Source organism: Carassius auratus, chromosome 26 (assembly GCF_003368295.1).
Source record: "Carassius auratus strain Wakin chromosome 26, ASM336829v1, whole genome shotgun sequence".
In the NCBI taxonomy this organism is placed as follows: domain Eukaryota; kingdom Metazoa; phylum Chordata; class Actinopteri; order Cypriniformes; family Cyprinidae; genus Carassius; species Carassius auratus.
In genome coordinates, this window is record NC_039268.1 from 12,839,286 (window position 1) to 12,855,479 (window position 16,194).

General features: G+C 37.0%; 2 protein-coding genes across 2 annotated transcripts in view; both read left to right on the forward strand.

Moving 5' to 3' along the window:
• Window positions 1–1,990: 1,990 nt before the first annotated feature.
• Window positions 1,991–4,854, forward strand: LOC113044354 (helix-loop-helix protein 2-like). Its single transcript, XM_026204284.1, has 2 exons — window positions 1,991–2,550; window positions 3,658–4,854. Exon 2 carries the CDS (start codon window positions 3,689–3,691, stop codon window positions 4,055–4,057), a length of 369 nt encoding a protein of 122 aa, XP_026060069.1. The 5' UTR covers window positions 1,991–2,550; window positions 3,658–3,688; the 3' UTR covers window positions 4,058–4,854.
• A 6,284-nt stretch (window positions 4,855–11,138) lies between these two features.
• LOC113044355 (vang-like protein 1) overlaps window positions 11,139–16,194 on the forward strand; it is a 109,795-nt gene continuing 104,739 nt past the window's right edge. Inside the window, exon 1 of the mRNA XM_026204285.1 lies at window positions 11,139–11,322. The gene's annotated coding sequence lies outside the window, so the exon portion shown is untranslated. The remainder of the gene's footprint in view (window positions 11,323–16,194) is intronic.

Consider the following 16,194-nt stretch of genomic DNA (forward strand, 5'->3'; position numbering starts at 1 on the left):
TAAACCCACATGCAAATGTTATACAGTACATGTACATTTTCATGTTATCATAAAAGTAAAAACCTATATAAAACCAATTAGAAACAATTTTATATATTAACATATATATCTAGCCCATACAATCATGTATGTTTATGTATGTGTAATAATAATAAAAAAAAACATCCATTTCAAAAACTCAGCAACACTCGTTGATATGATAGAATATAAAAAACGTACACTGTTAAATATTATTTGCCTTGTAGTTTGATTTCTGTACTCTGTAAATCTGTCTCTTTATAGCACTCCATCATCATCACCACATCCATTTGATAAAAAAAAAACTTTATGTGTGATATTTCAAAATGTAACTGCTTTTCAAGGTTAATGGCTCTCAATGGGCCCTTCTGTAAGTTCAAAGAAAAATCCTCAGATAACTTTTTGTGCACAGTTGTTTGGACTGTCTTGGTTTATTTTATGTAAGATTTAAATTAACTCTAGATTTATGTTAGAAACTTATATCTTCATCTACCCAGTGCATGAACATGATATATACCCTCATTGGTAACATATATGTCCATTTCACTCTTGATATAGGGCAATATATGTCATATATTACAATTACAAATATGTTCAAAAGAAAACACACAAGATGAAAAGGGGTACCATAGGGACTACAAGTGAACTTACTATCTCATATCATAGGTCAGTGCACCAGTGGTGATTCTAGTGCTGACTGAGAGTGATTCAGCTGTTCTTAAACTGTTTGTGTTCTGTAATTGCTCTTGTATGACACAGATCTCTGTGAGTTGTAGTTGCAGGACAAGAGGTCTCTGTCTGCCCCTCTGACCCACTGTAATTAGACTGACTCCTTGTGTGCTTCCTGTCAGTATAGCGATTCCGTTGTCATATGACATGCCGCTAATACACACATGCACAAAGACACAGAGACAAAAGTCATATCAACTTGGACACAAGGCTTAAGGCCACTTGTCTATCACAGTACATCCACCCACCCCCCACGCCAATTTTTCTGTTGCCAGCACCAGCTCTTTGTCTCCATACATCATGGCAATATGAAGCAAGTTGCAACTAGCCCTTGTCTCCCCACCCTCCCTTGTGTGGCTCAGGGCCACAGCAAGTCAGTGGAGCCTCCCTCATCATTTTAATCAGCTTGTTAGGCATGGTCGGTCACCATAACACACAGATGCCTGATCAACAAACATACATACTTCTTTGATCCTGCTTTGTGATCTGGAAATATCGTGCACATAATCTAACTATTGCGAGGAAAATATTGATGCTGAATAGCTTTAGGAAAATTGCAATGTACTTTGACAGGATGGGATTTTAACAAAAGTTGGCTGTTTGGGGAATAGTTCATTGTACATTTGGGAATTGTGCAAATCATGCATACCATCTGAACTTGCCTGTTTGATTCCCCCATAGCCACAAATCCAGCAGGGTCTCCTCAGCATCATCTGGACCCACCAACTGGCCCCCAGTTCCTACTGCCCACTTTGTCCCCACCTCTAGCTATGATTGGAATTTTGCTTCAATTCCAAAAGTCCAACAGCTTCTGTGGACTCTCCATTGGCCATTCTGAAATTTGAAGGAGAAGTTCAGGTCCACAGATAACCTCTTGTGCACAACTGTTTGGGCTGTTTTGGTTTAGTTCATGCTGGTTTGAAGATTTAAATGTAACTTTTAACGTTAATCAAATTCATACATTTAAAAAATGTGAATCTGAGTCGTCACTTATATTCCACAAATTAAAAAAAATAATGACTGTTTTCACGTCATATTTAAAAAAAATATGATTTCCCTGTGTCTTTCTTACTATCTTATCTGTGTTAAGATAATGAAGGAGAATATATAAATATATAAATATTGTGCGTATCTGTGTTTTCCGGCGGTCTGACATCTCTGCTCGTGGGTCTATGATGTGTGGAGAGGGGCAAGAGGAAGGTATGATGCGAAGGGGCGGTGTTAGACAATACCACCTCACAAATATACCCCAACCCTCTGTCATTCTGAAGAGCTTTTACTAAGAACTATACTCTCACACACTGATCCGTTATAGCCCGATCAGGCGACGGAGCTCCAGCGAAATAGAAGAGAAGACAGGATTTACCGGTTTTCGAGTCGAGGGCTGTTTTTCTATCGCCAGTTCATTCCAAATAATCGCAGTCTCGCCCAAGAGGACTGACAACATTTCAGTACTTTTCTACAATCTTATCGACACTGCCATCTCTATTGTCTAGAGTCTGGGGTCACGAGGCATCACCTCCAAATATTTGTATCTCAAGATAAAAGGCATCATCTATTATTATTTTTTACAGACGAATAACAGAGAAAAGCAGAATTGCTCGGCATCATAATTTTGACAGAGACATATTTTACTCAATTTGTTTTCGTGGGATTTCAAAGTAGCTACTAAATGAAGAAATATTTAACACGGTGAGATGCTCCATGAAAGAAATTACAGAAAGACACGCGGATAGAGTAAAGAGTTGGACAGTTTGTAAAGGACAAGGATCTTCTTTCTGGAGCTGTCAAGTGCATAACACGGTTTGTTGAATTATTCGTGTAATAATTATATTTAACGGCTTTATAATAAATCTGTTTGTATGTTTTTAAAGGTAGCAATGTAATAATTATTATAGTTTGTAAAGATGTTAATCAGTAGGTTTCAATATTCGTGTTGGTATATTAAATATTTAGACGTTTAGTTTGTTTTAGGCTACAGTTATTTTTAAAAGTGTTCTCGAAAATGCTTTGTACAACTGTTGCTTTACACCTTTATTCTATTTACCAGTCATTCAAGAATTTTTCAAAACTAACAACAACAACAACAAAAATAAAAAATAAAAAAAATAGTGTAGTCTATTTAAAATGAATTAGCCATGTAGATGTTGCAAATATATTGTATACATGTTGTAGCCTATATAATAATTGTGGGTGTTCATTATCAGTTGTGAGAGAGAAATTATGCTGATCTAAAAGCAAAGTTCCCACAACAGATGTTAACCTTTTGAACCATTTATTATTCTGGTTCCGTTTTGTCCTGTCACGCAGCACGCGCCAAGCCTTATAGTGTGACAGATGGATGGCTTTAATTGCAGAACGTGACTCCAGAATTATCATATTTGCACTTAATATTTTATATAGGAAGGACAACAAAAAGGTGCGCATTTTTCATTTGTCCGTTTTAAAACTGTGTGTGTCTGTGCGTTATTAGCATTGTATACACACATTGTTATTAGCAATGCTAAACTGTTTTTAACAATGACAATTTCGTTCTCCTTTTACTCTTTTATTTATAGAATTTCAAATGCTCAAAGTGGAAATATGCATTTCCCCCAATAGCTATAGTAGTAGTGCAAAATGCTTTAAAAATGTAGCCTTTCACGATGTTTGCTCTGCATATTTTGCTAATGTCACGTACAATTTAGTGTGAGAGCTGTTATGACAATATAAGTATTGCCCTGCAAATATCGTCGTGTAGTGTGCAAAGAGGATAATAATAGGCTATGTAGCCTATATTTTGGGGAGCATAAACATGGGGGGAAACAGACAGTGAAAGACTCTTTAAAAACACTTAAAAACTGCGTAAAACAAAAATTCGTTTGTTTTCTTTAGTAACCCAAACGTAATTATGAAATATTTGTGTTTCAGGACTTGAGACATTTCTAAGTCGAAACTGAAAATGATGCTGAGTCCGGAACAAACTGATTCAGATCTACCGTGGAGCCAGTCAGACGCTGAGACAATGCTGAACGATATCAAGGTTGGCTGCATCACGGACGAACCCATGGAGGGAGAGGGCAAGACGAAGTCGCTGGCCCCACAAGCCCTCAGCAGGGAGGAAAAGAGGCGGCGCAGGCGCGCCACAGCGAAATACCGTTCAGCCCACGCCACCCGCGAGAGAATCCGGGTCGAAGCCTTCAACGTTGCCTTTGCCGAACTGAGAAAGTTGTTGCCTACACTGCCCCCTGACAAAAAATTGTCCAAGATTGAAATTCTGAGACTAGCTATTTGTTACATTTCATACCTAAATCATGTGTTAGATGTTTAGCACAGGACCCTTTTTATGAGTAACGCACTCCAAGGACACATGAGGACCTGTCTGCAGCAAACAAAACGGTATCCTAATTTTTGCAGTTTGCAACTCTTTGCGCATCCTACACTGGAAGTGCAATTAGAAGAGATTGAAACCACATAAAATGGCTATCACCCAAGTGTTCATTAGACTTTAGACATGTTTTCATAAATTTAAATGAGATATTAGGCTATAGCTTAGAGCGAAGAGATACTCTCTTCAACCAAAAATGGTGATTGCTCAAAGAGTCGTGAACCATTTAAAAGACTGTGGTCCCTGCTTTAAGCTAGATACAGAATAAATGATGCAATAAGGTCGAGGAGGACGTAAAACAAATCGAATAACCAATGTTGTAATTTGTGTATATGGGCAGTGTATAGTGTTTTTATAGCAGGTCAAAGTACAGAGAAAACCCGTTGCATCACTCTGTAGAACAGTGAAGAATAAACCAGCCCCTCTCCTCCTCTAATAGCTGCTCGGTAGATCTAGTAAGTAGTTGTATAATCAGGAGGAAATTACGTAAAAGTGCCACTCGAATTATGACATCGTGACCATAACCACTCGCATTAAAATATTTATTTGTTATTTATTATATACTTGTTGAATATATTTTAATATGATTCATGTCATTATTATTATTATTATTTTTGTTGTTGAAAGATTGTTTAGATTAATGTACGTTGGTTGTATGTAGCTCAGAGAAAAGTTTGCTTGTGTGTTAGATCTTGTCATTCAGTAATGATGAGATAAAAATGTTAAGCATAAACTTGCACCTTTAGTGTTAATTGATTTAATATATATATATATATATATATATATATATATATATATATATATATATATATATATATATATATATATATATATATATATAACACTAAAGGTGCAAGTAGACTTATCTATATATTTTGTGATGCAGTTAGTTAGATAAATTGGCTGTTTTTGTTCACCAGTTTGTCATACATTAGAACAACAAATTCATTACAAAGAAATCTTTTTAATGAACAGCCATTTTCATCAATGGTCTATTAATGTCATCTGAATTGTAGACCTATGATTTATGTGACAATAGACTGTCACGTTTACTGTATGACCAAAAATGTAATCGTAATTTTTCAATTTTCACCTTTTCACGTCTGAGATGTTTTTGACCCCAACTACCCCACTACAACATGTGAGTTATATAGACTAAAGTTATAGTGAGTTATTTTATTTTATTATTATTATTTTTTTTATTTTTTTTTTTGAAAAACATATCTGCTATCCAAAGATCTATATTGTATTTTCAGGGTCGTGCCCTTCATTGCTTCATGCACATATTTTGTAGTAAAGTTTCTGTGACAGATTTTTTTAATCGAATTATAATTTTTTTTCATATTTTGATGTTGATTTTTTTTTAAATAAAATAACAATAAAAACGGTTTGACTCTTTAATCACAGATTCCGAATCATAAAATAATATTGTCTTAAAGATTAAATAGGTCGCCTGAGAATTACATTTGTGCTTCTGAGTGATAGCCTACGTCATGTACATTTGATTCTTTGTTAGCAGTGACTTTAGTAATTGTGACGTAATTTGTTTTAGGATATTCCGATTACTTGACATAGTCTACCAAAAGATGTGAATTAAGTCAGAAGCGCAGAGAAAATGGTGTAGAGTGGTCAGTCACGGTAAGCGTTGTCGAGGTTTTGCTCTCCGTGTGTTTGCTCCTCGTTCTCCCTCTTGGCTGAAAGGCCGTTTCCCTAGAGAGGGGGCAGGTGTTACTCCAGACGAGCCAAGACAACCAAATTACTGGCCGTCTGGCACCTCCCGTGGGAAACAGAGTGAGTGAGAGAGAGAGAGAGAAAGAGAGAGAGAGAGAGAGATAAAGAGAGAGAGAGATTTATTCTTATATACCATTTATTCATATATAAAAATATTTTAAATTTAGACTACATATGCTGATCACTGACTGAACAAAGTTAACCAATAATTAAAAACATGCAAGGGTTAACTTTGTTCAATCTGCCCAAAATTGTTTGTGTGTTATTAGTTTAGCAATACTGACACTGACTTCTATGAAGATCAAAGTGTTCACAAACTTCTTGTCATTATATATATATATATATATATATATATATATATATATATATATATATATATATATATATATATATATATATATATATATATATATATATATATATATAAAACTAAATGATTTCTCACATCCAAAAGAATCAGCAAGCTAATAGCTGCCTACATTAGTTTCTCAAGCCTGTGTGATTATCACTCATTCAAAACCTCAGTTGTCTCAGATCAGTGTTTTTACGCTTGTAAGTCCAAAGTGTTTTTAGGAGAACCATTTTTCTTGATCAAATCTTTTTTATTTAGATCTATTTAATCTGAAAATCTCTTCACTTGCTGGCAATAAAAGAACATTTTACACTTACACAACAGCACTCAAATTCAAACACTGGCTCAGTGAAAGGATTTGAAAGAGCTTCTCTTGTAATCCATGACTTAACATGCGATAATTAACTTTGTGTCTATGATGTCTCTAAAAGGATTTGACAGTACAAGTTGTAGTGCATTATAACATAAATACTGTGTCTACAAGCCAACAAAAGACACGTTTTCATCATCAAAATGTAAAGAGCAGCTTTTTATATGAATCTGGAGGGAAAGTGATAAGGAGAGTGAGACCTTATAGCTATGAAGCACCAAATCAAGTATGTGAGTATGATTTTTAGTTCAAAAATGGTTTAAACAGGAATTATAATATTTTCTGCAGTTTGGTTTGGCATGGTTTTCTCTTTAACAGAAAACCACTTTAATCAGACACTATAAAGCATTCCTTTCAAAATTGTTGTTAATGCATTTATTATTATTCAGTGGGGTTTTGGTGTTTCAAATGTGACTTAAATTAATATTAATAAAATGCAAACACTCTAAATTTAAACCAAATACATCACATGGACAAATGCTTCACCAACTGATAATAGTTTGTATGTTATTGAAGAGTATTTATGGTATAAGATGTTATATACTAATTCACTTTACTTTTGTACATACTGCAGCTCCAAAACAAACCCTAATTTAAATAATATGTCAGCTGTAGTCCTGTTTTGAAAGGGTAACAGACTGTGAATGCAGCCAGCACATGTGTGTTTGTGTATGAGAAAAAGCCATATTGCCTCTCTGTTCACCATGGATTATGTAATGGCAAAGACCTACAAGTGACCATATGTCAGGAAGTGTACAGACGGCCAAGAATCCTATTCACTATAGCCCTGTCTGTGGGTTCTCCCATCATCATTATTCAGGTACACTTTTCTAGAATCAAACATGGAACAATATAGGCGGGAACACATTCCCATTTTTTCCAAATAAAGCTTCTTGTCTTTCCAAGAGAAACACAAGAAAAAGCAACCATATGTCCACAGGTCTTTACACAGCATTTAAAAGGCAGAAGGGAGTGTTTGCATCTTTCCTCTCCTTCCATTACAAGTGTGCTCATCTTCAATGCCTAGAGCCCATCTCCCTTTGCACCTTCAATCTACCCCTTTCACTCATTCCCTTGATATCCATCAAAGGTGTGTGTTGTAGAGTGAGCGTTGCACTAGCAGTGAGGTACAAAGGCAGATCCATGTGTTGAAATGTGGCCCCTGGGATGGGCCACATTATGCTTGCCCACTTCACCAGCAGGGACCCAGCCTGGAGCTGGCTCATGGCCCTTTGTCTCCAAACAGATGGAAATACACTAGAGTAGAGAGAGTGGGAGAGAAAAGAAGAAAGGGGATACAGAAAAAAAAGAAGTCAGTCTGTTCTCATTACCTCACATATTGAGAGCGACACGCTTACAATACGTCAGTATCGGAGAGGCTCTGTCTTATTCAAACTCATGCTCAGGCCATCTGTACACACAGCACACATGCATTTACACATGCAAAGCAGTCAATTTCATATATTTAAGTACCTTTATTGCTATACCACCAAATTAAGTGGCAATTTTAAAAGTATGCTTACTTTGTCTGTTTTGTTTGTTTGTTTAGTTTTTTTTGTAGAAGTGTATTTATACTTTGTATTTCAACAAGAGCATAATATTGAATGAATACATTTTAAGTTAAATGGTATGAAAATCTGTAAACGCAGGGCATCCATCCCTCAGACTCCAAACAGAATAATCTCAGGGGCCCAAACAGGCGTGCTGAACAGCGATAATCTGCACAATGACTTCTTACAAAGCACATACAGGTGCATCTCAATAAATTAGAATGTTGTGAAAAAGTTAATTTATGTCAGTAATTCAACTCAAATTGTGAAACTCGTGTCTTAAATAAATTCAATGCACACATACTGAAGGTAGTTTAAGTCTCTGGTTCTTTTAATTGTGATGATTTTGCCTCGCATTTAACAAAACCAACCAATTCACTTTCTCAACAAATTAGAATAAGGTGACATCACAATCAGATAATCAACACAAAACCCCTGCAAAGGTTCCCTGATCCTTCAAAATGGTCTCTCAGTCTGGTTCACTAGGCTAAACATTCATGGAGAAGACTGCTGATCTGACAGTTGTCCAGAAGACAATCATTGACACTCTTCACAAGGAGGGTAAGCCACAAACATTCATTGCCAAAGAAACTGGCTGTTCACAGATTTCTGTATCCAAGCATGTTAACAGAAAGTTGAGTGGAAGGAAAAAGTTTGGAAGAAAACGATTCACAACAAACCGAGAGAACCGCAGCCTTATGAGGATTGTCAAGCAAAAACAATTTAAGAATTTGAGTGAACTTCACAAGGAATGGACTGAGGCTGGGGTCAAGGCATCAAAAGTGACCACACACAGATGTGTCAAAGAATTTGCTGAGCCACAGACAACGTCAGAGTCATCTTACCTGGGATAAGGAGAAGAAGAACTGGACTGGTGCCCAGTGGTCCAAAGTCCTCCTTTCAGATGAGAGCAAGTTTTGTATTTAATTTGGAAACCAAGGTCCTAGAGTGTGGAGAAGCTCATAGTCCAAGTTGCTTGAAGTCCAGTGTTAAGTTTCCACAGTCTGTGATGATTTGGAGTGCAATGTCATCTGCTGGTGTTGGTCCATTGTGTTTTTTGAAAACCAAAGTTACTGCACCCATTTACCAAGACATTTTGGAGCACTTCATGCTTCCTTCTGCTGACCAGTTTTTTGAAGATGCTGATTTCATTTTCCAGCAGGATTTGGCACCTGTCCACACTGTCAATAGCACCAAAAGTTGTTCAAATGACCATGGTGTTGGTGTGCTTGACTGGCCAGCAAACTCATCAGACCTGAACCCCATAGAGAATCTATTATATTGTATTGTCAAGAACAAAATGAGAAACAAGAGACCAAAAAATGCAAAGAAACCTGGGCTTCCATACCACCTCTGCAGTGCCACAAACTGATCACTTCCATGCCACACCGAATTGAAAAAGGAGCCCCTACCAAGTATTGAGTACATGTACAGTAAATGAACATACTTTCCAGAAGGCCAACAATTCACTAAAAAGTTTTATTATTATTATTATTATTACTATTACTATTATTATTATTATTATTATTATTGTTAATTATTTATTTATTTATTTTTTACTGGTCTTATGGAGTATAATTTGTTTTTTAGATATTGAACTGGTACGTTTTTGTTAAATGTGAGCCAAAATCATCACAATTAAAAGAACCGAAGACTTAAACTACTCAGTCTGTGTGCATTTAATTTAATACACAGGTTTCAAACGTTGTTCTCACACTATTCGTCACGTCAAGGATCCAAGAACGAATTAAGACATAGATCTTTCTGAGATTACATCGCCCTCTGTCGGTCACTTTTAGTTGTTGCATATTCAAGCGATATTCTCAGAAAATAGATGTGCACTACATGCATTTGTCCACAAGATAGTGATCTTTGCTTAAGAAAGTGAGAGACGTTTCTTCACATATGTGATACGTGTGTACTACCAATAATTCTCAAATGCTTACTAACAGATACATTGATGCTAGCACATTGTTTTCAGAAAAAAAGATACACTACATAAAACTGAATTACAAAATTGCAAATTAACCTGAATGGCTGACACTGCTGTAACACTTCTTCGCTTCAGTTACATTTTATATTTATATCTGTCTGCAGCCTCAAGAAGTTTGCCAGAGACTTGGCATGAATAATTTAATAGCTGTAATGCAACTGGTCTCGCCATGCTTGTGTAGCCATAGGGAGCAGGTAAAAATGTCTAAGTCAGAGGTATTGAACTCAGCATGACTCCGGGATATCCTTAATCTTTAGTGTCAAGCAGGAAATTAGTAAAAACATCTGGATGCTAGCGTCAGCTGACTAACATTTTGACTGAATTGTGACGACAAGCTTTAAGAGCTATCATTACAGCCATTATTTGTTGCATTTGTCATCGTTTGTTTATTTAGGCCCACAGTGAATTTAGGTCGTCAGTCACCCTTATAGTGCTTTGTAAAACAACTCTAAAATACAATAGTGTCATTCATAATTCGGTTAGTTCAGATAGCAGAGTGAATCTATCAGCTTTCAGCAGTTCTACAATGAGCAGTAATGATATTGTTCAGTTCGAGTCAGAATTCAGTGTTGATTTGATGCAGTTCTAGTATTGATGTTGCAAGATGTGATTCAGCTATTAAGCAGCTCTACAAAAACAATAGTGCCATCACACAGCTTCAGTTCAAGTTTCCAGCCAATAGTTTTAATCAATGCTGTCATATCGATATATTACAAAAACTTTATGTTATTTATTTACTTATTTAGCTTTTATTAGTTTTACTCCCTGCATTTAATTTATTTTACATCTATATCCTTACTTTTACAAACGTTTGTTTGAACACGGGAGTAAAATCGTGTGCTGTTGTAGTCTAATTGTATATTTTGTAGTACATTGTTTTTGGTCGTTACATAATGAATTCTATTCTATTCTATTCTATTCTATTCTATTCTATTCTATTCTATTCTATTCTATTCACGCATTCCTAGCCTACTTACTGTACAGTAGGCGTTTTCAATTGGTCGGCCACAGTTGTTCCCCTACCGCGACATGTTCGTACTGCACTTTTGCCTCACTTCTAAAGGAAGCACTGCCCAGACCAAATCCCAGTGTATCAAGCTGTATCTATCACAGGGAATTCGGTCAGTTTAAGTCTCGGACATACCCGGGGATTATATATAAAATAAAGTCGTTGTTCCGAACTTTCCATCAGAATTCAACGATTCGATAAAGGTGAGTTTGTTAACGTTATATCGACGGACTGTGATGAAACATTCTGCCGCCGTGAGCTTAGCTTGCTATGGAACTGCTGTGACACTTGCGAATTTGCAACCTTGCATTGTTTCAATATCTTCTCTTCAACTGATTATTATTAAATATTGTCCGTAGGGTACTATTTTATCTTTTTAGTCTTACCCTGTGGGTACACACATAATTCATTTAAATAATGGTCTCATGTTGTTGGTCACCAGCTAGACAGCAGATCACGATTAGATGCCCATACATGTATGTAACCTTACAGTGATTGTTACCGCACTAAAAATGACACTATTTGCAGCGAGCTCCAACATTAACAGTGGAAAACGCCTTGGAAAGTGCGGGATAGGGATAGAAGCTGAATATCGCTTCTTCTCTTCCAAACTTAATTCTCTCCTGCTTAGGAGGAGTTTTATTCATTTACAGCGGTCTTTCCCCTGTCTGGGTCGGTTAGTCGTGAGGTAGCCTATACTAACTAATATGATTTATGGTTAAAGGAGTAAGGCAAGACGTTTCAGGCCTTGAACAGACCGGGGTTTTTCCTACAGCGTCCGCCATTTATTCGAGTTGCGGGAGGCTACAGGTACTATTGGGAGTTGGCAAACAAAAGTTATGGGTTTTTCGACATTAAACAAAACACAAGCTTCATTTGACCAGTGTAAACAGTATATCAGTAAAAAGCCAATGTTGAAACTGAGCTGACAGTTTAGGGTAAACAGTGGTCAATTTTATAGTTGTAAATCCTCAAGAAAACAACATCATAACACTTTCTCATGATAAGAATCCATCTAAAGTAATTCCAATTTAAGTAAACTATATATATTTTTAATATCTGTCTTTTATGCTTCACTGAAAACCATGGACTTGATGCTTGTATTGTTTATCTGCAGAGTAATTAGTCATCTTTGTTTGCTGACCATCCAAAGCATTCCAGCAGTCATTTCCTGAAGCTCAATTCTTTGTAGCTTGTCATACAGAAATATGTGGTGTGATGTCTTTTTTTGTTATAAAACATGCACAACCTGCCACCAAACAGAAAATCATTTAGCAACTTGGAGATTCCCACCATCCTATGAATTATTCAACACTGTCAGTTATATAGATTATATCTGTGCTTTTAACCTTTGATGGCTGGAAATTTCATGATAATTATCTGTGCAGTTTACACAGGATTACACAGGACCGTGAAAGTGTCTGCTAAATACCTGTCATGCAGCTACAATTTCAAAGCCATTTAATAAATGCTACACCCTTTTTTGAAAGACACCAATGAAATGGCTGTTTAAACGGTAGACTTCTCTCTTATAGTTGTTGAATCTAAGTTGTGGTAACAGTGCAGTGTGATTCAGCTTCAATGCAAAAAAAAAAATTATATAAAACAATTACATGATGGTTTCAATATTTAAAGGGGTGATATGATTTTATTTAAATTCTTCCTCTCTCTTTGGAGTGTTACAAGCTCTTGGTGCATAAAGAAGTTGCAAAGACTAAAGTCTCAAATCCAAAGAGATATTCTTTATAAAAGTTAAGACTTGTCCACATCCTCCTAAAACATTTAAACATGCCCCCACATCTACGTCACTGTGTGGGGAAGATTTACATAACAAATTTCCAAACCTCCCAAATTTTCATGCAAAAAAAAGAAAGTGTAACTAGCAGAGCACTGAGCACCTTTCTGAAGATTCCGCTCTGCTTGCTCAACCCAGTCCATAATCTAAGTGTTCTTTAAGTGCATTTCTTCGTGTGTGTGTGCTTTTCACAGGCTTTATAATCCAGTTGTATTTTATAAAGATCTATGCGGATTTCATCTAGTGTGTTTGTGTTTGTGTTTTAATGAGCCTGTTTTGAATGTTCTATTGCACAACAACGGCAGCTATTTTCTCAGAAATAAAGTGAACGAAAATCATATACACTTCTTCAGTTTTTGGATTTTAGGAAGGCTTATAAAATTAAGAAGAATGTAAGAATTTTGTTTTGAATAAATTATTTATCAGAATGCATAATTTTAGACAATTATCCAAGAATTTCGGTACAAACAGTAAACAATTAGGCTTACTAGATTTTTTGCAATAGCCTGTTAAAGCTGCAGTAGGTAACTTTTGTAAATATATATTTTTTACATATTTGTTAAACCTGTCATTATGTCCTGACAGTAGAATATGAGACAGATAATCTGTGAAAATAATCAAGCTCCTCTGGCTCCTCCCAGTGGTCCTATTGCCATTTGCAGTTACTGACCGCTCCCGGTAAGAAATCAACCAATCAGAGCTGCGGTCCGTAACTTTGTTTGTGTTCAAAATGTAGAAAAATGTATATAATAAGCGAGTACACCATGAATCTATTTTCCAAACCGTGTTTTTAGCTTGTCCTGAATCACTAGGGTGCACCTATAATAAGTGTTTATATTCGGACTATTTTAGATTGCTTCGGGGGTACCGCAGCGGAGTAACCCAGTACCTTTGTGATTCTTCATAGACATAAACAGAGAGAAGTAGTTCCGGCCACGATGTTCTTCCGCAAGACGCAAGCAGTTCTGTTTATTAACCGCTAGAGCGTCAAAAGTTCCCTACTGCAGCTTTAAGCAAGCTATTGTGAATGTGAAATCTGTGAGATTTTTTGTTTTGTATTTATCTTGTTAAAATTATATCTATTGTATTTTCAAAGTTCTCTGTGTTTATTTATTTAATGGTAAAGTTACTTCCTAGATAATCATTTGGTTCATGTATGCAGTAGGCCTTGCCTGCGTTTAAAAACGTGCGCCTAGTTGCGGTTTTGTTTTAACGGTTATTGTTTTTTAACGCTAATAAAAAACAAATCATAAAAAATGTCATGTGTGGTGCTTTGGTTTATCATCTGTTGCTTCATATTATTTGAATGTAATCATGTTTAAAATCGGTTATTCTGGATGATAACTTGAACGAATATTTAGTTTGATTACCTATTTGTGGAAATTTTTCACAAGCCCTGAGATATAGTCCGCAGGAGTGGATGGGAGTGGACACAAACATTGCGGGTGTGGGCGGGCCTGGAAAACATAGGTTGCGGGAGCGGGCGGGCCTGGTCATACATTCAGCGGAAGCGGGCGGGTGCGGTTTTAAGAAAACAGTCTCTAGACTGCAGGGCTCTAGTCTATGGTTCAGGAGTGACTTAAAATGTGGAATATGACAACTGTAGCCAGTTGTGTGGTGGCTCTTGATGCCTTGACCCCAGCCATAGTCCATTTCTAGTGAAGTTCACTCAAATTCTGAGGTTGTACTTCCTTCGCCAACTGAGGAAGTTTAACCTGCCACAGGACTCAGGAGCTGCTGAAACAGTTCTACTCAGCCATCATTGAGCCTGTCCTGTGTACTTCAATAACTGTCTGGTTTGGTTCAGCTACAAAATCAGACATCAGAAGACTGCAGAAAACGGTTTGGACTGCTGAAAGGATTATTGGTGCTCCCCTGCCCACCCTTCAAGAACTGTATACATCAGGGGTGAGAAAAAGAAAATCACTCTGGATCCCTCACATTCAAGTTACCCCTTCTTTGAACTTTTGCCATCTGGCCAGCACTTCAGAGCCGCATATACCAGGACAGCCAGGCACAAGAACAGTTTCTTCCCCCAGGCAATCTACCTCATGAACAGTCACTTATGCAATAAAAATGTGCAATATCCTTATATTTATTTGTTACCCCTTCATCCTAGTACATCCCTGCATCTTATTCGATCCTATTCCATTATCATCTATGGCACAACTATTTATACAGCCTATTTATTTGCAACTTTTTTTTTTTTTTTTGGTCTGTGTTGTTTTCTCAGATTTTTTTTTTTGGGTACGCAAGATCTAAACCATTAAGAGCCTTGTAAGTAATACTATTTTGTAACTGATACGGAACTTAATAGGTATGTGTGGCGAGTGGGGTGGGGCCGAGGGACGTGGGAACAAGGAGTGAAGCCGGCGGGATGATTGGGAAATCAGCGACACCTGCGCCCCACCGCCGGTCTCGAGTCCCACGTAGGAGATGGAAGGATATAAAACTGGAGCGACGATAGTGAAGGACGAGAGAGGACCAGGCCTGGGTCTTATTTATGTTTTACTTTTTATTTGCACGCATCAGTCGTCCGTGAGGGGCTGATGCGCTGTTTTGTGTTTATTTTGAATAATTAAAATGTTATTTGATTGTGCGCCGGTTCCCGCCTCCTTCTTCCGGATGATTAGGAAGTTTTTATCATTACAGTGGTGCCAAAACCCGGGAGAAGGAGGGACGCGCTGCTGAAGATCCCTCGCCGCTGTGGTGAATCCACGGTGCCATCGAGCTGGCGTATGGCTGGGTACCGAACTTCGATGCCTTTATGGTATCGAACGAAAAACTTCGATACTATGAAAAACTTCATCATAGTATTGCAACCAAAGCCGGTGTTAATGAAGCATTTGTTTGGAAGAGTGTTTTGCCCTCCCTCCCTGTTTAGTGTGGTCTACTCCATTGTGTATCTTGAAACACAAGAAACACAAGTATTTACGAGAATACTTGCAGAGACAATTATTTTGATTATAATTGTGTGTGTATGTGTTCTTTCAGAAGTTACGATACGTGAAAGATGAATTCATTCTCTGTACGCGCATTGTCTGAAATGCTTCTCGCAGCGCGTGCTTTCAATGAGTGAGTGAAAGCTCCGAACGCGCGCAAATTGTTTAAAACGCTTGAATCAGCAACATTTAGAAACGAGTGCGAGCAGCTTTTCAGAAACTTTGCAAATGTTGTGTGACTTGAACTGTAAAGCACATAAAGCTGTGTCGTTTGAGTTTATAAACTTCTATTTCATGCATGATTCGTATGGATCTGCTAACTGAATGCAAAGTGATAG

Coding starts and splice junctions, on each gene's coding strand:
- LOC113044354 (XM_026204284.1), top strand. CDS start 3,689: ATGATGCTGAGTCCGGAACAAACTGATTCAGATCTACCGTGGAGCCAG.